Genomic DNA, 23,367 nt, shown 5'->3' with positions numbered 1-23,367 from the left:
AAGAAAATATGGGTTCCAAAAGGAACCATTTTGACTAACCTAAAAGGACCCAAGAAAGCTTGGATACCTAAGACAGAAACTTGACCTTTGCTTGCAGGTGTGTCTAGCATCCCAAGGAGGAAACAGAAAATGGTATCTTGACAGTGGATGCTCGAGACACATGACTGGTGATGAATCACAATTCATCACGCTTGATGCTAAGGATGGAGGGATGGTCACCTTTGGAGATAATGGCAAAGGAAAGATCATCGGGATAGGTAACATTGGTATCACTCCCTCCAAATATATTAAAAATATTTTGTTAGTTAAAGGTTTAAAGCATAACTTACTTAGCATTAGTCAATTTTGTGATAAAGGGTATAAAGTTGTTTTTGAATCATCGGTTTGCATTATGACTAGTCCTATTAACGATGGTATTAAAGTTATAGGACATAGGCATGGCAATGTTTATATGGTAGATTTGAATGATTTAGCCAAATTAGACATGCAATGCCTAGTATCCTTGAATGCTAAAATTAATGAGACTAGTTGGCTGTGGCATCGTAGACTTGCACATATTAGCATGCATTCTCTTTCAAAACTAATTAAGAAAGAATTAGTTCTTGGTTTGCCAAAACTGAATTTTGAAAAGGATAGAATTTGTGATGCATGCCAATTAGGAAAACAAACTAGAGTTTCATTTAAATCCAAAAATACTGTTTCAACTTCTAGACCTCTAGAGCTCTTACATATTGACTTATTTGGACCAACTAGAACCACTAGTCTAGGAGGAAAACGATATGGCTTTGTAATTATAGATGATTACTCTCGTTTTACTTGGGTTTTCTTTTTGGCACATAAAAATGAAACTTTTCATATTTTCACTAAATTTCACCAAAAAGTCACTAATGAAAAAGGGTTTTCAATTCAAAATATAAGAAGTGATCATGGAACTGAATTTGAAAATCAAGACTTTGAAAATTTTTGTGATGAAAATAGAATAGGCCATAACTTCTCTGCTCCTAGGACACCCCAACAAAATGGGATAGTTGAAAGGAAAAACAGAACCTTAGAAGAAATGGCCCGTACCATGCTTTGTGAAAGCAACCTTCCAAGATATTTTTGGGCGGAAGCAATTAACACAGCATGTTACATTTTAAATCGTGCTTTGATTAGACAATTTTTAAAGAAAACTCCCTATGAACTTTGGAAAGGAAGAAAATCAAATATTACATATTTTCATGTTTTTGGTTGCCGATGTTTTGTATTAAATAATAGCAAAGAAAAACTTGGTAAATTTGATGCAAAATCAGATGAAGCAATCTTTCTAGGTTACTCCTCCACTAGTAAAGCATTTAGAGTTTTCAACAAAAGAACTTTAGTAGTTGAGGAGTCCATACATGTTATTTTTGATGAATCTAACGATCTTCCTTCAAGGAAGAATGAGGGTGTTGATGATGCAGATCCACTAATAGAAGGTATGAAGGAGATCACTCTGAAAGATTCAGCAATTCCAGAAGACAAGGATCAAGAAGACAAACAAGATGAGAGAGGTGAAGAAATTCAAGAACAACCTCAAGGTACAAATGACCTACCCAAGGAATGGAGGTATGTTCACAACCACCCTAAGGAGTTAATTATTGGTGATCCTATGCATGGGGTAAAAACCCGTTCTTCACTTAGAGATGTAATTAATCATTGTGCTTTAGTATCTCATCTTGAACCTAAAACTTTTGAAGAAGCTGAAAATGATCATAATTGGATTAATGCAATGCAAGAGGAACTTAATCAATTTGAAAGAAATAATGTTTGGACCTTAGTATCAAGACCTAAAAATTATTCAATAATTGACACAAAATGGGTCTTTAGAAACAAATTAGATGAGCATGGAAATGTAATTAGAAATAAAGCAAGACTGGTTGCTAAGGGATATAATCAAGAAGAAGGAATTGATTTTGATGAAACCTTTGCACCTGTTGCTAGATTAGAAGCTATTAGACTTCTACTTGCATATGCTTGCTTTATGAAATTCAAGTTATTTCAAATGGATATTAAAAGTGTATTTTTAAATGGATATATTGCTGAAGAAGTATATGTAGAACAACCCCTTGGATTTGAAAATCATGCTTTTCCTAATCATGTCTTTAGATTAAATAAAGCTTTATATGGATTAAAACAAGCACCTAGAGCATGGTATGATAGGCTAAGCAAATTTCTACTAAATAATGACTTTTCAAGAGGTAATGTAGATACAACCCTCTTTATTAAAAGAAATCAAAATAATATGCTAGTTATACAAATTTATGTTGATGACATAATTTTTGGGTCTACTAATGAATCTCTTTGTCAAGACTTTGCTAAGCTTATGCAGGGGGAGTTCGAGATGAGCATGATGGGAGAACTCACCTTCTTCCTCGGACTCCAAATCAAACAATCAAAAGAGGAAATCTCCATCACCCAAAGCAAGTACATCAAGGAACTACTCAAAAGATTTGGAATGGAGAACTGCAAACCAATTGGCACACCAATGAGTCCCTCAAGTAAGCTTGACAAGGATGATGAAGGTAAATGTGTAGACTTAAAATACTATAGAGGTATGATTGGCTCATTACTATATTTAACTGCAAGTAGGCCTGATATCATGTTTAGTGTTTGTTTATGTGCAAGATATCAATCTAATCCTAAAGAATCTCATTTGAATGCTGTTAAAAGAATCCTTAGATACTTAAATGGTACTCAAACTCTAGGGTTATGGTACTCTAAGGACTCACAAATTGATTTATTAGGATATTCAGATGCTGATTTTACTGGATGTAAATTAGATAGAAAAAGCACAAGTGGAACTTGCCAATTTCTTGGAGTTAACCTAATCTCATGGTTTAGCAAGAAACAAAATTCGGTGGCACTGTCTACGGCTGAGGCCGAATACATTGCAGCCGGAAGTTGTTGTGCTCAAATCTTGTGGATTAAGCAACAACTCAAAGACTTTGGAATCAAACTTAATGAAACACCAATAAGATGTGATAACACAAGTGCCATAAATCTATCTAAAAATCCAATTCAACACTCAAGATCCAAATATATTGAAATAAGACATCATTTTATAAGAGAACATGTTCAAAATAAAAATATAATTCTTGAATATGTTTGCACTGAAAATCAATTAGCTGATATCTTTACAAAGGCCCTTAGTGAGGATAGATTCTATGAAATTAGGAGAAATCTAGGAATTCTAGATCCATATGCCTAAATTTTTCTCAATTTTCAAGAATTGATTCTTAGAGCTCAATTTCCAACATCTATCCTGGTACCAAAAGCTCAAATCTATCATCTAAAAACTTATCTTTGAGCAAAACTCCTTCTCCCAAAATTTCAAAATTTTCTAGAATTTATTCACATTTTTTCTGAATTTCTGAACTTCATGAGTCGACCCCCATGAGTCGACTCATTGGCAAACTTGTTATTTCCTCAAACTTCCCACGGGCTCATTATTTTTATACTGGATCCCTGTTCGTGAGACGACTCATCTTCTCATCTTCTTCCTTCCAAAAGCCGACTTCTCCAATTCCTTTTGCTCCAAATCCAAGGATTTATTTCGAGGCAATTCTCCCTCCTCCTCTCCACCAAAAATCGCCACCTTGGAAAGGAATTTTTGTGCTTTCTCCCATTGTTTGGCGCGGTTGGAACGTGCCCTAGCACTCCACCGTTCTTCCCAAATCCATTTCTTTTCTCCACCAAAATCACTCTTCACTCTCTTGTGATCCCTCCTCCACTCTTTCACGTGTTCCTCCAAGTCTTCTAGTCTGCTACTGTATTGAATATGGCTCCGAAGATGAAGCTTCCCCAAAGAAGAAAGTCAGTCCATGAGCCTGAAGAAATTATCCGAAAGAAAAAGCAAGCTGGTCAGTCTTCCACTGCTCCCACTCCAGTTTCAGTATCTGCTCAAGGTCCCCCTCAATCCTTCCTAAGCCCCAGTAAGAATCCTCTTTCCGATAGAAAAGTCGAAACCGGGAAGAATATAGATTTTCGGTTCTTTAAAAAAGAGGGCTTTACTTTTGCAAGTAAGATTAAAAACCAAGGATGGGATTTCTACTGCTCCCTTAAGGAAGTCACCTATGTTGACCTAGTTAGAGAATTCTACCAGAACCTACATTATGGAAATGGGTCAGTGACTTCAACAGTCAAGGGAATTGATATTTGCTTGGATTCTAGTATATTGGGAGAAATACTTCAGTTGCCTAGTGAGGGTTACTCTTATATGGAACTCCCAGTAAAAGAAGAGGGGATAAGAGTTATTTTAGGGGAAACTTATTCAGGAAGTTTAAATAAGTTAGAAGCAAAGATTTTGTCCATTGAGATGAGGATCCTGCATCAGATGGTAACGAAGCTCTTCTTTCCTAGGAGTGGTAGGCATGATTTACTTTTCAGCAGAGATGTATGTATCATGTTTCATGTCATCACTCAGACCCCCCTGAACCTCCCTGCACTTATGATAGAGGCCATGAGAGAGACTTTGAACAGATCCAAGGCACACTTGCCTTTTGGTACGGCCCTTACTCGAGTATTTAGGAGGTTTGGAGTTAGCTGTGAGGGGGAGGCATCTTCTAAGCTCTCTCATGTGGACACTTTCAACCAACACACCCTGCACCGAATGGGATTTATAAAGACTAATGGTGGTTGGATCAAGGGATCTGAGGAGGAGAGAGCTGAGGAGAGAGCTAAAGACAGAACTGAAGACAGAGCTGAAGAAGAAGGTCCATCATCTCCTGTCCATGACTTCAGGGCAGCATCACCAAATATCCAGTTCATTCCTGATACAGAGGCTGGCCCTTCAGAGTTTACTAGGATGCCCACACCAGTGTATCAGCCAGAGAGCAGAGCACCTCAATCAGAGTTCAGACTGGCTGACGATCAGATCGAGCAGATATCACAGCGTGTGGCTTCTTTGCTATCTAGTCAGTGGAGCAGTACTACTTTTGCACCAGGAGCCACTTCTTCTGATCAGACCATGACTCCCCACATATCCACTGTGTTTCAGATGATATCAGATCAGTCCATCCGGATTCAGCAGCTTGAGGACACCGTCTGGAGACTGACTGGCAGAGTTCTTGACTTGCAGGGGCAAGTCCTTGCTTTGGCCCATCCCAAGCCACAGGAGTCCACTATTGAGGTCACAGACCTCACTGCAGAGGCTGGCAGGCTCAGAGGAGCACTAGAGGGTGGATATGAGTTACTGAGGAAAGAGATCCGAGGATCGAGTGAGCATGCAACCACTCAGTTCACTGCTCTACTTCAATCTGTTTCCAGAGCACTGAACGTACTTGATTCCATCAGACTCACCCTTTCTGTTCAGTCCTTAGCCTCTCAGCATTCTCAGCCTCCCAGTTCATCTCGCTCTCCTGCTCGTGCCAGAGGCAGACGGGGTAGAGGACGCACTTCTGATCCATCAGCTTCTCATCCCATATCTGATGACTCCGATCCATGACTTCTCATGATCATTACTAGATCCTAGGTGCTAGTGTCTTGTTCTAGGATCTGTATTTTGGGGCCATGTATTGACAATTAGCTGATTGACTTTTATATTAAGAACTATGTATTGAAACAATTATGTTTTTATGGAATCATCTTTTACTTATATTTCTACTTTTTGTAATGATGTTGATCAAATTTTGGTTATATATATATTCTCCTTGTTGAAATATTGTCTTCTCTTTGTTGTTGTTTGCTGTTAATAATTGCTGTATTAAGGGGGAGCAAATATTTGTGATAAACTCTAAAGGGGGAGAAATTAAAGAATGTTTCAGAAAAAGGAGTTAACCATGTTTGATGATGTCAAAAAGAGGGAGAAATTAAACAAAAATTTGAGAAATTAAACAAAAAGCAATCCAACAAAAGCAAAACCATAAATTATGAGCAATTAAAGAAAAAGCAACTCATCAAAACCAAAACTACAAATTATGAGAAATTAATGAATGAATTGAAAATTTAAAGAACAATATCAAAAATACAATGCTAAGTACAATGCAAATAAGTAACTTTTAAAATTACTTCTTTACATATGCTCTGATTTGCTTTAAAAATTTTAAATATGCTCTGATACACTTCAAAATTCCAACTTGCTCTGATTCATCTTTTGAAATTTTATTTACCTTGATACATCTTAAGAAATTTAACTTACTCTGATACATCCTAATTTTTTTTTAACTTGCTCTGATACATTATAAAATTTGCTCTGATACATTGTGAAATTTTCTCTGATACATTGTAAAATCTTTTCTGATAACATTGTAAAAATTATTTTTCTTGCTCTGATACATTACAAAATTTATTTTTCTCTTGCTCTGATACATCTTAAACTCAAAATGATCTAATACTCTTTTCAAATCTTTAAGAAAATGGACAAACTATTTTTGCATATGACCATTTATATCACATGCCAAAAGAATCATACTTTTTTCAAGCATATACACCTATAGTGCATTCTTTTGAAATTAATGCATTCACATAAATACTTTTGTTCAAATATTTTGTCATTATCAAAAAGGGAGAGATTGTTGCTCCTAGATTGATTTTGATGATTACAAAGCAGATTGAAGGGATACAAATATTTTAAATTGAAAAAGTCTTTATGCTCTTCAAGGACAAAATCATAATTTTACTAAAATCCTGATTTGATAGTATCATTTGGTAGAACAAATGATTTGTAATCTATTGGTAAAAATTTCATTATTTTTGGACTTATATTTTTGAAGATATGAAAGTTTGAAGTGCATGAGTCGACTCATGAGTCAACTCATGGCACTATGAGCTGATTGGCACGCAAAAATTTCCCTTGGCACGCTGGATTTTTGGCTTGGCATGACCTGTGAGTCGACTCATGAGTCGACCTCTGCTGATTTGGGCCAAAAAAATCCAGAAATCAAGGTTTCTGGCTAATGCAACAGAAGTCGACTCATGAGTCGACTCCTGAAGCATGAGTCGACTCATGAGTCGACCCCTGCGACAGAAATCATCCGCAACGGCTAGTTTTTTGCCCGTTTTAATTGCCTTTTATGCTTCCTAAAAATGCTCTAACGGCTCTTTTTCTGCCTAATATGTTTTCTCTTGCTATAAAATGTTTCAAAAGGTGAAAATACAGGACATATTGAGAGGATCCAAAAGATACATGAAGTGATCAACGAGATATTCGAGAGAAAAAGAAAAGAGGATCCAAAATCTACACGAGAGAGACAGGTGATCCACAATATACACCAGAGATTGTGAAAGAGAAAAGCAAGAGCATTCAAAGAGAGGGTTTTTCAAGTCAACTGTTCAACCTTGATCAAGAGTTCATTCAAAGCCTTCAAGAAGTCCTCAATCAAAGATCATCTTCTCAAGTGTTCATTCAACTTTTCATCCACCTTGAGAAAATCCAAAAAAGGGATTCTTCATTTGATTAAAGTATTTTTATTGTTATATTTATTCATTTAAGGAGCTGTTATTGTATTAATTTGTGCTCTAAATTTTCTTACTCTTTGTGAGTAATTGTTCTTATTTTTGGAGGGTTTCCAAAATAAGAAAAGGTTGATTCGAACCTGAAATCGGAGTATTTTTGGGTTGACTTGTATCCGGGAAACAAGTGGACTAGCTTGGGATAGCTAGTGTCGGAGTTTCCGACGTTTGTATTCGGATTGAATACAAGTATAGTGGATTGAAATTCCCAAGTAGGAGCTTGGGGAGTGGATGTAGGTGCAAGGTTGGCACCGAACCACTATAAATTCTTGTGTTTGTGGTGTGCTTTATTGTTTCTCTTTATTTCTTTATTATATCCTTGCATTCTTGCTTTAGGTAATTAATCTTGAATTAAAGTCTTTGTTCTCATTCATCATAAGTAAATAATTAAGCCTAAAATTTTTAGAAACCCAATTCACCCCCCCCTCTTAGGTTGCATAGCTGGGCAACATAAGGCCTCTCCCCCCATCCAGTCTAAATGGAATCGGACCTTCGACTTTATGAGGTTGCCCTTTTGTTTTTGATACAGTTTGTTTGAATTGTCCAAAGACATATGGGTATGCGATTTTTGATTTAAATGAAGTTACTGGTAGTACATCCGTAAGTTTTCTGAGCTCCACGGTCGCGGGAGGTTGGCTCCTCCTTGAGGCCCACCGGTGATGGAGTCGATGGTCCCGATGGGAGGCTGGTCCCCGGGTTGCTCCTCCCTTCTCGGCGGTTCAGGCTGCGGAAGGGCTCTTGGCCGGTCTCCTCTACCCTCAGACCTGCGGCGGATGAACCTGTCGAGTTGACCTCGCCGAATGAGCTCCTCGATCTCGTCCTGGAGCTGGATGTATTCCTCTGTGTCGTGGCCTTGGTCGCGGTGGTAGAGGCAGAACTTGTTGGGGTTGCGCTTCCCGGGGTGTGTGCGCATCCTCTCCGACCTAGGGAGCTGCTCCCTGACCTCCATTAATACCTGGGCCTTCGAGGCGTTGAGGGGGGCGTAGTTGCGGAATCTCCCTGGTGGAGAACCCCGCCGAGCCCCGCGATCTGAGCTTCTCTGCCTGCGCGCCCGGGGTGGAGTATGGGCGCGCTTATGCCCAGGAGAGGATCGAGAACGCGGCCGGGCTTCCTTTGGCCTTTTCTCAACTGCGGGCTTACTCGAATCTCCCGCTTGCCGCTCCCTTGCCGTCTCTTCATCCTTCATTTTGAAGGCTTCCTCCGCTCGAGCGTATCCCTCAGTCTGAGCCAGCAAATCAGCAAAATCCCTGGGATACTTCTTCTCCAGGGAGAATAAAAGATCATTCTTCTGAAGACCGCCTTTCAGGGCGGCCATGGCAACTGATTGGTCTAAGTTCCGGACCTCCAACGCCGCGATGTTGAAGCGGTTGATGTAGGCCCGTATGGACTCCCCTTCCCTCTGCTTGATGTTGATGAGGGACTCTGAACCCTTCTGGGGGCGCCGACTGCTGACAAAATGGGCCACAAATTGGTGGCTCATTTGATCGAAGGAAAAGATGGTACCCGGTTTCAAAGCCGAGTACCAGTTCCTCGCTGCTCCCTTCAAAGTAGATGGGAAAGCCCGACACAAGATGGCATCAGGAGCACCGTGAAGCAGCATCATCGTCCGAAAGGCCTCCAGATGATCAACCGGGTCCGAAGTCCCGTCGTAGCTTTCGAACTGGGGAAGCTTGAAGTTTGGCGGGATCGATTCCTGCATAATCATTTGGGAGAAGGGAGGGTCAGTACAAATATCCTCACCATAAGCGGGGGGCGCATGGTGGAGTTCTTCAATCCGCCGGTTCATCTCCTGGAGCCTCCGGTCCAAGAAATCCTCTCGACTTCGAGTCTCGAGGGTCCTCTGGCAGAACGGGGGCAGGGATCTTCCAGGGGTGGAGTCGTGGTCCGATTGAGGGCTCTCTATCCTCGGGTTTGTTTTCTCAGGAAGGACGGGGCGGCTGGCCCAGGTGGCCCGCCCCGCCGCCGGGTTCTGGCATTCCGGAGATGCCCTTTCCGGGTGCGCTGACGCCTGCGGCTGCTGCTGCTGCATTGCTTGCACAGCTTCGACGAGGTCTCTGACCTGCTGTGCCAGCAAGTCAAACTGCTCCGCGCCGACCACCGCCGTTGGAGGAGGAGGAGGAGGAGGTTGAGAAACAGGAGGGGAGGCCGGAGCCTGAGATCTGGCCGCGGAGGTCGTGGACCGTCGCGTGGACGCCTTGCGTGGAGGCATCGAGTATGGATCCCGTGGGGGGACACAAGGAGTGGGTGCCGGAGGAGACGATCGGGGCGGCTCCGTTGAACGCTCCTTTAAGAACAAGGGTACCGCGAAGGTTCAAACCCCTTCCTCTAGCGCCAATCCTATTGGTACAAAAATCCGCTTGCGCCAGAGAAGCTGGAGTCGGGGAAGTCGCGGTCGTCCGCCGGGACCTGCAAGAAAAGTCTAAACCGGAGGTGGGGTTGCTCCGGCAAGATCCTCCGACGCTCAAGTCAGTTCTCTGCCTCAACAAGAATGGAACGCTCGAACGGAGAATTTAGCAGAGTTTTGAGATAAGAAATGAGCTTAGAGAATAACGTATCTGGATCCCCTTTTTTATAGGCGGAGGAGGTAACGGATTGATGACGACGTTTGTAACCGTCTGGTAGTGGGCCGCCCATAGTCAGGGAGAATTTATTACGAAGGGTAGTGGAGCGGAATCGTGGCTATCGCCGTAGCTCGCCACGTAGAATCAGTTGCGAGGAGTGGAGCGACGTCCGTTGTCGTGACTTGCCAGCGGATGGGAGAATCGCCCGGTATCCGTCGCAGGAGGTGGAGCAGGATCGTGGTCATTATTGTGGCCTGTCAGGGGGTGATGGAGCTGCGCGGAATCCGCCACAGGAAGTGGAGCAGAGCTGCGACGGTTACTGCGGCCTGTTAGGGAGTGATGGAGCTGCGCGGGATCCATCGTAGGGAGTGGAGCAGTGTTGCGACCGTTACTGCGGCCTGTCAGGGAGTGATGGAGCTGTGCGAAATCCACCGCAGGAAGTGGAGCAGGATCGTGGCCGTGATTGTGGCCTGGGAGTGCAGATCTGCTGGCTGAAGTTCGGCAGCGGTCGGAGTCTGGCCCCCGTAGGGGTCCGGGCAGAGTTCTTCCTTGCAGTTGGGGTCGTGGGTGGAGCCCGGCTCCCGTAGGAGTCCGGACGGAGCTCACTTGCGGTTGTAGTTGTTGGTGGAGGCCAGATCAGCTGAGGTTGAGGACGGAGCCCGGCTCCTGCAGGAGTCCGGGCGGAGTCTACTCGCTGTCGAAATTATCGGTGGAGTCCGGCTCCCGTAGGAGTCCGGACGAAGTCTGCTTACAGTTGCTGGAGTTGAGGACGAAGCCCGGCTCCCGTAGGAGTCCGGGTGGAGTCTCTCTGCAATTAAAGTCAAAGGAGAGGTCCGGCTCCCGTAGGAGTCTGGACAGGGGCTTACCAACGGTTGGAGTTGAGGATGGAGCCCGGCTCCCGTAGGAGTCCGGGCGGAGCTCACTTGCGGTTGTAGTTGTTGGCGGAGTCCGGCTCAGCTGAGGTTGAGGACGGAGCCCGGCTCCCGTAGGAGTCCGGGCGGAGTCTACTCGCTGTCGAAATTGTCGGCGGAGTCCGGCTCCCGTAGGAGTCCGGACGAAGTCTGCTTGCAGTTGCTGGAGTCGATTCCGCTGAGGACTTCGGATGTGAGTATTTTATACCCAACAATTGCTATACGAGCAGCTTCAGATTCTCCCGTCGTTCCAGTTGGAGGTTTCGGGGCCAAATGATCGGGTCTGCCAACCACCTCCAAGTCGGATGAGTCTCTACGAGGAGTGCTTTCGAATTGGGTTGTGGCTTTCTCTTCATCCTTTCTTCACAGCTCTCTTCCATTACTTTGAGATGTCGCCATGCTAAGTGGTCCTGAACTCGTAGCGATATATCTGTGGCTTCACTGTAGTATGCATACTGACGGGGATTGATCCCAATGTCACGCTCTTCCATTCCCTCTTCAGCCTCAAAAGGCATCCGGAGTCCTGCGGCTGGTGGTACATGACATCGTGGAAGAAGAAGGATGAACCCACTATCTTTTTTGAGGATCTCCACCACCATTCATAGTTAGAAACCACGATTCCTCTTCGTCTCTCAGACATTCGATAAGGATTGGGGGTTCGCCGCTTGGGATGAACCTCAAGAGGCCAAACTAAAAGAGTTAGCCTTCAATAAATGAACACTTGAGGTAGGAGTTGGCAACCATTCACGGCTTCAAGATTTCGAAGCTGAAGGAGATGCTATCAGCCCAGATGCTGTTCAATGTTGGCATCAACCAGGTTGCCTCTCGAGGTGCGTGTCATCTGCCTTTAGGATCTTATATTCTTTGATTTTCATCATGCTCTTGCCGACAACTTACTTGCCCTGGTTGCAGAGGTGGTTGCAGAGAAGGATGCGAGCTCACTAGAGAAACCAGATAAGAAGATCCATTGAAAAAGGATAGCTGAGCCTGCAGATGGTCAAAGCACCTGCATCAAGATCGAAAGTCCCCCAGCACCTCGGCTTCTGGATCAGGAGGTCCTAAACCTCCTCATGCCAACGACCTTAGAATGGTAAGGGTTGGCTCGATTTTCCTAGCCTCCGATGAAGATCGAAAGAGCCAAACAAATCGAGCCCCTGAAGACATATTTTCGAGCTTGTCAGTCCTAGAGGAAACAATCCTGAGCTTGTCGGTTCTTCCTGCCATTGCATTCTCCCTAGGAGATGAGCCAGCTAAGGAGGCTGGAACTTTTTGGGCCACACTCGGGGTCTCTAGAATTGCACTAGCCGGTTTGAGGCTCGAGACCTCGACCTTGAGGGACTACGAGCTAGCGAACGAGCTTTTCTCTGGGATGCTCCTTCCGACTGATGCAAATGAACTACTAGATGTAGCATAGAAGTAGGTGAGGAAAGCAACCGTAGAGTGCATCATCCGGATAAGTTAGGGCTCCTGTAATTTTATTCATTTTGCATGTACGTTTATCGCACTTACCGATAAAAATTATCTCTTACCAATTTTTTTATTATTTAAATAGATACATTGAGAGCTACCGTGACCTCTCAACTGAGGCAAAAAGGTACCAGCTTGAGATCGAGATGCTTAAGGATGCCAAGGAAAAGGTGTTTAGGGAGGCTGGAGAGGCCTTTCTAAGAGTCGATGTCACCAAGAGAGGAGCCAAAGATGCTGAGGCAGCATTGAGAGGGGCCGTCAAGGAGAACTCTCGATTGTTAGAGAGAATAAAGAGGCTTAAGACTCAACTCGAGAGGAGTGCAACTACAGTTGAAGAGAACTCTCGACTGCAAGGACTAATAAAGGAGCTTGAAACTCAACTGGAGGCAGCTGAAAACAAGGCAGCAGAAGCCATCTCTAAGGCCGTTGCAGACTTTCGAGCGTCAGTGGAATATCAAGATGAAAAGGTTGAATTTGCTACTGATGCTTACGATCTTGGGAGGCAGTCGGTCCAAGATAGGGTCGTCGCTAAATATCCAAAATTAAATTTGAACTTTTTAGATAAAGTCTGGGATCTTACATTAGCCGACGAACTTGCGACAGCGCCTCAACTCCGGATGTTGCATCTTAGATTTTTTATTTTTTCTTCTTCTTTCTGTACTTGGACCTTCAAGATCATTGTAAAAACTCCCATTGTAAATGTTTTACAGAGGATGAATAAACAAAATTTGCTGTTCCTCATACTTCCTGCTTTTTACTTGTGACTGTACACTATTATGCAATACACGAGCTGACTTAGGACACCAGGTTTTGCAGCGAAATAAGTTTCGATCATAGGAAGTAGGAATGTTCCAAACAGAGGGACTTCAATAACGATTTTGGGCTATGGCCGGCCAAAGGCGACTGCTCTCATTTGCCAACCAGAGGCAACCACTAGCGTACACTAATCCAAAGCAATAGCTAGCGCATGCCGATCTGAAGCAACGATTAACTTATGCCGATCTATGACAGTCATCCAGGTAGTATCTTCGTTGTACCCTTTTCAATGCTAGCGGTCATGGGAATGACAGCTGTTGACTCTTCCACTAGGAGATGCCTAAGGAAGGACGTGGGGCCTGTAGACATATGCCACGCAGCTGTGTTCTAACTCTCGAAATGTCATCGAAATTTATTTCTGACAGTGAGAAGATACATCATTTATTAATTGGTGGACAGTTGTATCCCCTCGAGCCATTGATTGACGGTTGGTGTAGGCTCTAGTGCTTATAAATAGAGGCCAATAGGTGGAGAAACCCAATATCTTATCTTTCTCCTTCGTAGAAACTCCTCCCCTCTGTCGTGATGGCATCACCCTCGCATCTCCCTTTGCATCCTCCTTTGCTGGTGATGAAGGCCAGAGTGAAGGAGAGGTGGGCCTTTATAAGAGAGGCCTGGAGAAGAGCGAGAGCTAGGGTTGCTGGTCCATCTTCCTCTCGTCGGGTGCCTTCCGCCTCATGGTCTCTGCCAAGGCTCAGGGGTCATACTATTAGGATTTGACACCTCGAGATTGAGTCCACAGTGAGGTTCGCGGCAAAAAATGAAGTCCAACGAGACCAAGATCACCCAAAACGGAGCTCGAATGGAGGAGATACGAACTTTTGAAGTCGGCACGAGATTCGAGGTGGTGGAGGACTACCGGCGATCGGTGGCGAGCGGCAGCGGCGCGGCCGCAGGCGGCGGCGTGCGGGACGTGCGACCCAGGCCCGTGCGGGATGCACGACCCACGCGGGCGGGCAGCCCAGGCGGGCGCGCGGCCCAGCCCAGTGAGAGTCCGCATGCAGGCCCACGTGGGGGCGCGGCCCAGGCCTGCGCACGCGGGCCGGCCCAGGCCCAGGCGGCCTGCTGACCATTTGCCCCGGTCCACCATGGATCGAGCAGTCCACAGGTGGGTCTGTGGACCGCACGAGCGTGTCCCACATCTTTCGCGCGGTCCACGGCACTATTCTGTGGACCGATCGAGTTCGGAGGGCGTGGGTTGATCTGTTTTTTTGATCCGACGGTTCAGAACCTGATTTGGGTTGATTAAGGACTCTTAAACCTAATCTAATTAGGTTTTAACCCTTTAAAAGGGCCTGTGGACGAACAGTAAAGTGATGGTTCGGGTTTTCTCGCCGTACAGAGCCGTACGAACCCGAGAGGAGAGAGAGAGACGAAAGCGCTGAGAGAAGGAGCAGGAGGCTTCTGGATAGCGGTCGCCAGGCACTTCAGGGGTTCAGGGGGTGTTCCAAGTGAGAGAGAGCTTTTGTGAGGGAAACTTCAGGTGAGAGAGAATTGGGTGTACAAGGATTGAGGGTGAGGTCTCCTCTTGTAAAATTTTCTTTTTCATAGTGAAGTTTGCATGTCCTGTGGAGGCGAGCCCTTTTGTAGCTGATCCACGTATTTTGATTGTTTTCTTTTGTTTTATTTCTTCTTTCTTCCTGCTGCATCACGTGGTACTGAAAGGATCTTGGAAGGTGGTGTCCTGGCCAAATATCCACCCAACAAGTGGTATCAGAGCAAGACGGTACAAGGACGCAGATTGCAGTGGTGGTGAGCAAGACTGAAGATGGAGAAGACAGGAACAATCAAGATGGAGATCAACAAGTTCGATGGTAAGAGCAATTTCTCCTTATGGCAGGCAAGGGTGAAGGACGTGCTCATCCAACAGAGATTGATCGATGCTCTCTTGTGCGATGAGATGCCGACCACCATGAAGGTGCGGGATTGAAAATGGCTACATATGCAGGCGGTGAGTACCATCCGCATGTACCTGACGGATGAGGTGGTGATCCATGTGCTGAGCGAGACTTCTCCGACGGTGCTATGGTCGAAGCTCGAGGAGTTGTACATGGCGAAGTCTCTCACCAACACTCTTTTCCTCTGGAGGCAGTTTTTCCAACTGCGGATGATTGAGGGACAGAGTGTGCAGGAGCATTTGAGCCACTTCCAGAAGATCCTCACCGACCTCCTCAGCGTTGGCGAGAATGTTGAAGAGAAGACCAGGGCGTTGGTTTTGCTGGCGTCGCTTCCTCATTCGTACGAGTCCTTGGTGACTGCTCTTCTAGTGGGGAAGAGCACTATCAAGATGGACGAGGTCACCGCGGTGATACTCTAGAATGAGGTTCTCCGGAGGGAGAACCCAGCTTCGAGCTCAGGTGGCGGTAGCTCAGCTTTGGTGACTTCTGGAGAAGCAGGAGGTGGTAGACGGAGCGACAGGAGATCGCAACGAGGGCGGTCCAAGTCCAGGAGGGACTTGAGCAAAATCAGGTGTTACCAGTGTGAGGAGTTGGGGCATCTAGCTAGAGATTGCCCCCAACTCAAAAATCGGATGGTGGCTGCTGTAGCGACGGCCGGCAGTGATTCAGATGGAGATGCCCTGGAGATATCTGACGAGGTATCTACTTCTTCCCAGCAGTGGATATTAGATTCTGCATGCCCCTATCATGTACGTTGCAGAGAAGAGCAGCTTGACTCCCTGGAGAACAGTAAGGGCACTGTATATCTGCCGGATGGATCGAGCTGTGTGATCAGAGGTATTGGGACGGTCAGCTGGAGGACACATGATGGTACAGTGAGAAGATTGGGGGAGGTCCGATACATACTCGATTTCAGGCAGAATCTTATCTCACTTAGTAGACTGGATTCGAGAGGCTACAGGACGGTAGCTGGTGGAGGAATCCTGAGGGTATTACGCGATGATAGGATTGTGCTGGAGGGGAAGAAGGAGAGCAGAGGATATTATTACCTGGCGGGGAGCCCAGTGCGAGGTGGAGCTTCGGGAGCCAGGTGGAGCCCAGAGCGAGGTGGAGCTCCAGGAGACGGATCGGGCACGAGACAGGAGACTCGGGAGGACGAGAGGCGATGTCGCAATGTGAGATTCCTATTACCGCAGGACGATGCCCCGAGCAGGTCTCAGATCAGGAGGAGCACAGCATACGATGGAGATGAAATCGAGCAACCTGACCCGACTCCCATGTTTGCCCATCCATGATCAGCAGGCGATTGCCCCAGGGCATGGGGGCGAGAAGATCCAGAAGCTCTCGGAGTTTGGAGGAGGCCGAATATCGAGTCGAGGTGGAGATTGTTAGGATTTGATGCCTCGAGATTCAGCCCACATTGAGCCCACAGTGAGGTTCACAGTGAAAAACGGAGTCCAATGAGATCAAGATCATCCAAAATGGAGCTCAGATGGAGGAGATACGAGTTTTTAAAGTCGGCATGAGATTCGAGGCAGTGGAGGACCACCGACGATCGGTGGCGGGCGGCAGCGGCGCGGCCGCAGGCGATGGCACGCGGGACGCACGACCCAGGCCTACGCGGGATGCGCGACCCACGCCGGTGGGCGGCCCAGACGGGCACGCGGCCCAACCCCACGCGAGTCCGCGCACAGGCCCGCGCGCGGGCGCGGCCCAGGCCATTTGCCCCGGTCCATCGTGGATCGGGCAGTCCATGGGTGGGTCTGTGGACCGCACGGGCGTTTCCCACGCATTTTGCACGGTCCACGGCACTATTCCGTGGACCGATCACGATCGGAGGGCGTGGGTTGATCTGTTTTTTTGATCCGACGGTTCAGAACCTGATTTGGGTTGATTAAGGACTCTTAAACCTAATCTAATTAGGTTTTAACCCTTTAAAAGGGCCTGTGGACGAACAGTAAAGTGGTGGTTCGGGTTTTCTCGCCGTACAGAGCCGTACGAAGCCGAGAGGAGAGAGAGAGGTGAAAGCGCTGAGAGAAAAAGCAGGAGGCTTCTGGACAGCGGTCGCCAGGCACTTCAGGGGTTCAGGGGGTCTTCCAAGAGAGAGAGAGCTTTTGTGAGAAAAACTTTAGGTGAGAGAGAATTGGGTGTACAAGGGTTGAGGGTGAGGTCTCCTCTCGTAAAATTTTTTTTTTTTATAGTGAAGTTTGCATGCCCCATGGAGGCGAGCCCTTTTGTGGCTGATCCATGTATTTTGATTGTTTTCTTTTGTTTTGTTTCTTCTTTCTTCTTGCTGCATCGCGTGGTACTGAAAGGATCTTGGGAGATAGTGTCCTGGCCAAACATCCACCCAACACATACACCCCCTAATTCGAGCAATTTTTTTTTGACATTCGAACCTGCTAAATTCAGGAGTACCGAAACTCTACAGAGTTTAAGAGGGAGGCCATTGACATTGCCATCGATGAATTTATTGATGGTTTCGAGAACTGCAAGGCTCGCCTACTTCAGATGATACCGTATTTGGAGCTCCAATCCTTCTAGCCCGAAAATAGCGATGAGGAGGCTTCCTCATCGGATGAGGACTAAGCTTCCTTATCCTTGAGCTAGGGACCAAGGGGAGCATCCACTATCCAGTCATTGCCATCATCTACGATGACGAGAGCTCCGAACTAGGTTTGCTGACCGACGGGGATCTGCTTTTGGATCGGCGTGACATTTATGGCCTCTGTGGGGATCTACTTTTAGACTGGCGTGACCTTCATAGTCTCCTCCTTTCTTCTATTTTGCTGCACTTTCTCTCACTTTTCCTTTCTCTTTATTTTTTTGTAAGGTGGCGCTGGGAATGCCATCCTTCTTTTTGTAAATATTAAAATGAATAAAAATTATCTTTTGTAAGCTTGCGTATTTTAACCTAACATGTAGAGGCTGACCTCGACCTAAGGTACTTAGAATTATTTCGATCTGGATCAATCCAGACCTTAGGAATTTAAACAAACTCATTCTGATTCAAGATAAAATTACTCTGAATGAACTTTGTTGAAGGTGGTTCCGACCAGAGGGCCGCTTGTTCTACTCGGTAAGCGACATCTTGGCCCTGCTCTACAAACGGCAACTTGACTTTGCCCCACGGGCAGCAGTTTGGCTCTACCCTGCATGGAAGAAGCAGTGTATGCTCGGCTTATCTTGTGAGCGGAGTAGCATGTGCACTTCTCATCTTCATGTGAGAGGTAGCGTATGCCTGTAGGTAGCGTGTGCATCTCTCGTCTTCACATGAGAGGCAGTGTGTACATTTCTCATCTTCATGTGAGAGGTAGCGTGTGTCCGTAGGCATCATGTGCACTTTTCATTTTTATGCGAGAGGCAGTGTATGCTTGTAGGCAGTATGTACACTTTTCATCTTCACGTGAGAGGCAATGTATGCCTGCAGGCAGCGTGTGCACTTCCCATTTTTATGCGAGAGGCAGCATGTGCACTTTTCATCTTCACGCGAGAGATAGCATGTGCCCAAAGGCAGCGTGTGTATTTCTCGTCTTTATATGAGAGGCAGCATGCACCCGTAAGCAACATGTGCACTTCTCATTTTTATGCGAGAGACAATATGTACTTGTAGATAGTATATGCACTTCTCATCTTCATGTGAGAGGCAGCGTATGCCCGTAGGCAGCATATGCACTTCTCATTTTTATACAAAAAACAGCATGTGGCTATAGGCAGCATGTGCATTTCTCACGATTGTAGATTGAGGGTCTTATAAGTTGGCCCATCGAAGGTCCTTTGGGGTCGCCCTCTGCTTCTCGCATGACTTGGGCTCTAATGGGGTCTTGTAAGTTAGCCCCATCTCCTAGTTACTGAGGACTGATCATCGATCATTGAGGATCCTTATGGTTATCCCTCATCTGTTAGATATAGCTCCGGTCAGAGAAATTCTTTATAGTAAAAGAAGTTTAGGCCATTCATGATGCTTAAGCAAGTAGGAATTAGTGAATCTAAGCATTTATATTAATTTATAATGATATAATATTATAACATTACTGATGATATATGCATAGGTTGGTCGAGTTTCATGGTCTAGGAAGTGGAGTCCCATCGAGTTGCTGAGCCGATTGATCCCCGAACGTACTACCTCATCCACCTGATAAGAACCTTCCCAGTTGAGTGATAGCTTTTTCTAATCAGTGGACTGTGAAACTTTAGCTTGCTACAATACCAGATCACCAACTCAAAATTTTTTGATTTTGACCTAGACGTTGTAGTACCTGATCACCCTCTGACGATAGACAGCCATTCTGACAATGGCACGTTCTCTGCTTTCTTCAATCAAATTGAGATTGGCTCAGAGCCATACAGAGTTAGTATCTTTATTATATTCTTCAACTCTAAGGGAGGAGAGCCCAAATTCCATAGGGATGACTACTTTAGTCCTGAATGCGAGGTTGAAACGAGTCTCGTCCGTTGGAAGCCTCTGAGTGGTTCGATAGGCCTACAGCATATGATGAAGCTTGTCTACCTAGGACCCCCAGTTCGATCTATTCTGACCTTCAAGCCTTGCAAGAGAGTTCTATTGATCACCTCCACCTCTCCATTCGCCTGCAGGTGGCCAATCGAGGTAAAGTGGTGCTCTATTCCATATTCTTTGCAGAATTCATGAAGTCGGGCATCACTAAACTACCTGCCATTATCTGTGATCAATATTCGGAGAAGATCATAATGGTAGATGATTGATTTCTAAACAAAATCCTTTACTCTCACCTTGGATATATGAGATAGGGGCTCGACTTCAACTCACTTCGTGAAATAGTGGATGGCCACCAGTAGGAACTTGCGCTGATCGGACATGAGGAAAAAAGGATCAAAGATATCCATCCTCCACTGAGCGAATAGCCACAAGATGCTGATGGGAGTTAGGAGTGCTGCTGGTTGATGCTGAATATTGAAGATTCACTGGCATCGATTGTATTTTCTGATGAAGGCACCTGCATCCTGCTGTATAGTGGGCCAGTAGTAGCTTTGCCAAAGAATTTTATAAGAGAGGGACCTTCCCCCCAAGTGGCTTCTATAGATTCCTTCATGGACCTCCCGTAGTACATAATCTATCTCGAATGGGTGCAGATATTTCAAAAGAGGCAGGGAGAACGACCGCTTGTATAGCTTGGTTTTGTACAAGATATAGTGGGTGGCCTATTTTCTTATCTTCCAAACCTCCTTGCAGTTAGTGGGTAGCTCGCTTAACCTAAGGTACTTGAGTAGGAGATTAATCCAGCGGGGCTCTTCATCAACTTACTGGACAACGATAGGCTCCTCAAGGGTCGAGGCTTTGAGCACCTCAAAGTAGATCTCGTTCTCCAAATCAGTGGACAACAAGACTGCTAGCTTTGATAGCACATCTGTCCTGGTGTTGTCTGCTCTGGAGACCTATCAAATGTCGAAGCTTAGGAAGATCGAGGTTAAGTTCTTTATCTTTTGAAGATATTTCTTTATGTTTTTCTTTCGGACCTCATATTCGCCCTTAATTTGCCCAACCGTCAGCTGGAAGTCACTGAAGACCTTCAAATATTGGGCCCCTGCTTCTCCTGTCACTTTGAGACTGACGATCAGAGTTTCATATTTTGTTTCGTTGTTGGTAGCCAGAAACTCAAAGCATAGCACGTACCTTGCGATATCTCCTTCAAGACTGGCCCAAATGAGCTCAGCCCCTGCTCTTGTTGTATTTGACGAACCGTCAGCATGCAACATCCACAGCTCGTTCGGAGCAGATCTTGTATCCGTCTCTTCTACTGTTGAGCTTTCTTCGATTTTTGAGCTTTCACCTCCTTTTGAGACCTCCATAGCTTTTGAGCTTTCCCCATTCGTGATGGTACACTCAAGAATAAAATCCACTAGCACCTGGGTCTTGATAGCAAGCTTAAGATGGTACTGCACATCCAGCTCGACGAGCTCTAGCACCCACTTTGCAATCCATCTTAAGGTATCTAGGTGGTGGAGAACAGCCTTGATCGGTTGATCTATGAGCAGCATCATTGTGTGAGCCTGAAAATAAGATGGTAGCTTCCTCACCATGACAATCAGTGCAAAAATTAGCTTTTCGAGCTTAGAGTATCTAGTCTCCGCATCGTGAAGGCTTTTGCTGGTGTAGTATATAAGCTTCTGAACCCATCCTTCTTTTCGAACAAGCACTGAGCTAATTGCTACTAGAGAAACGATGATATACAATAACAATTCCTCATCGGGCTAAGGTTTCAAGAGCAATGATGGAGAGCTGAGGTACTGTTTCAACTTCTCAAATATCTTCTGACATTCGACAATCTACTGAAAGTCTTTTGACTATCTGAGAGTCTGAAAGAAAGGAAGGCACCTCTTGATCGACCTAGAAATAAAATGGTCGAGCGAAGTGACCTTATCGATAAGATGCTATACTTTTTCGATGGTTCTTGACGGTGTCATTTCAAAAATGGCTTTGATCTTCTTGAAATTTGTTTCAATACCTCTTCATGAGATCATAAACCCAAAAAATTTATTGACAGTGACTTTGAAGGTATATTTCGCTGGATTCAGCTTCATCTTGAACCGACAGAGAGTATCAAAGATCTCCTGAAGGTCAGCAACATGGTTTGGGGTAGTTTAGCTCTTGACAAGCATGTTATCTATGTACATCTCCAAATTGCGGCTGAGCTGGTTTTTAAAAATTTTATCCACCAACCACTGATAGATAGCCCCTACATTCTTTAAGCTAAAGGGCATCACCCTGTAACAAAAAAATCCACGGTCAGTAAGAAAGACTATTTTCTCCTCGTCTGCAGGTGTCATCCAGATTTGATTATAATCGACGAAGGCATCCATGAAGCTGAGGAGCTCATACCCAAAAGTGACATCCACCAGTTGGTCGATCTAGGGAAGTGGATAGCTGTCTTTGGGACAGGCTTTATTCAAGTCGACAAAGTCGATGCACATGCATCACTTTCCGTTTGCCTTCTTGATCAATATGATATTTGCCAGCCAATTCAAGTACATGACCTTCCTGATAAAGTCGACTTTGAGAAGCTTGTCCACCTCATCTATAGCTCTCTGGTGCTCTGAGATAAAACTCCACTTCTTTTGCTTCATCGGACGATGAGTTGGGTTCACCTTAAGGTGATGGGATATCACCACCAGATCAATGCCGGACATATCTGAGGCCGACCTGATGAATAAATCCACATTCTCCTACAAAAGGGCAATCATTCGACTCTTGATTACCTCATCCAGGTGCAAGCCAATCCTCACCGTTCGGTCAGGATCCTCTTTCCTTAGAGGGACATCCAAGAGGTCTTCAGTGGGCTGGGTATGCTCTTTGATCAAATCATCATGAGCATCCAACCCTATCAGAAGCTCAATCTGGACCTCTGCTTGGGTTGGCTAGCCCTTCGCTCGAACCTTGGCAGTAAAGGATTGACAGACCATGGCTTGATTACCTCGGATCTGCTCCACTCCTTTCTTGGTGAAAATTTTCACCATCAGATGATAGCTCAACACCATGGCTTTTAAGGTCCATAAGCTCGGACGGTCAAGAATTGTATTATAGGTCGAGTGAAGTTTGACCATCAAAAAGTTGATTTGAATTATCATTCGCTGTGGCAGAGTGCCTACGATAAGAGGGAGCCAAATCATCCTTCCAAAATCATTGAATTTTTAAAGAAATCCTGAATCGGGGTGTCAAATCTAGTTAGCTGGTCTGGGATGAACCTCATTTGGATAAAGATAGAAAAATATAAAATATCAACCGACCTTCTGTTATCAATAAACACATGGTGTACATTAAAATCAATAATATTTACTATTACAACCACCGCATCATTGTGCGGGACAAGTATACCTTCAGCATCCTGTTCGATGAAAACAATGGCATCCACGTCCTCATTTTCAAGCCTTAGCCTCTTCACCTTTGGAGGCTCCACTGATCTAGATGACCCTTCAGTTATCATAAGGATTTCTCCTCGGATCAATCGGTGTTCCACTATCATCTGTCCCCCTGCTTCCTATCTCCCTCACTGCATTGGTACCAACTGTGGCTGAGGCAGAGAGAACGGTTGCTAAGGCAAAAGACGTGGTTGCTAAGGCAAAAGAGGTGGTTGCTAAGCTCTTGGAGATCGATGTTGAGGTGTTGCCCTCTGAAAGAAATGGTTTAGTCTCCCCTGCTTGATAAGCCTCTCTATCTCGTCTCGGAGCTGCAGGCAATCTTCAGTATCGTGACCATGGTCACGATGA

At 45.3% G+C, this 23,367-nt stretch overlaps 1 protein-coding gene across 1 annotated transcript; it reads right to left on the bottom strand.

The window, feature by feature from the left end:
• Positions 1-20,403: 20,403 nt before the first annotated feature.
• LOC140852827 (uncharacterized) lies at positions 20,404-21,183 on the bottom strand. Its single transcript, XM_073246387.1, has 2 exons — positions 20,620-21,183; positions 20,404-20,538 (listed from the first exon to the last, which is right to left on the bottom strand). Exons 1-2 carry the CDS (start codon positions 21,181-21,183, stop codon positions 20,404-20,406), a joined length of 699 nt encoding a protein of 232 aa, XP_073102488.1.
• Positions 21,184-23,367: the final 2,184 nt, after the last annotated feature.

This window comes from Elaeis guineensis, chromosome 12 (genome assembly GCF_000442705.2).
Source record: "Elaeis guineensis isolate ETL-2024a chromosome 12, EG11, whole genome shotgun sequence".
In the NCBI taxonomy this organism is placed as follows: Eukaryota; Viridiplantae; Streptophyta; class Magnoliopsida; order Arecales; family Arecaceae; genus Elaeis; species Elaeis guineensis.
Note: the sequence above shows the minus strand (reverse complement) of the source record. Positions and strands in the feature narration are given on the sequence as shown.

Bases quoted from the DNA above. Each gene is read 5' to 3' on its own strand.
- LOC140852827 (XM_073246387.1), bottom strand. From the start codon at position 21,183: ATGGTGAGGAAGCTACCATCTTATTTTCAGGCTCACACAATGATGCTG. The intron at 20,539-20,619 runs GTCCGAAAGAAA...GACATTTGATAG, and splicing joins AAATTAAGGGCGAATATGAG to GTCTCCAGAGCAGACAACAC.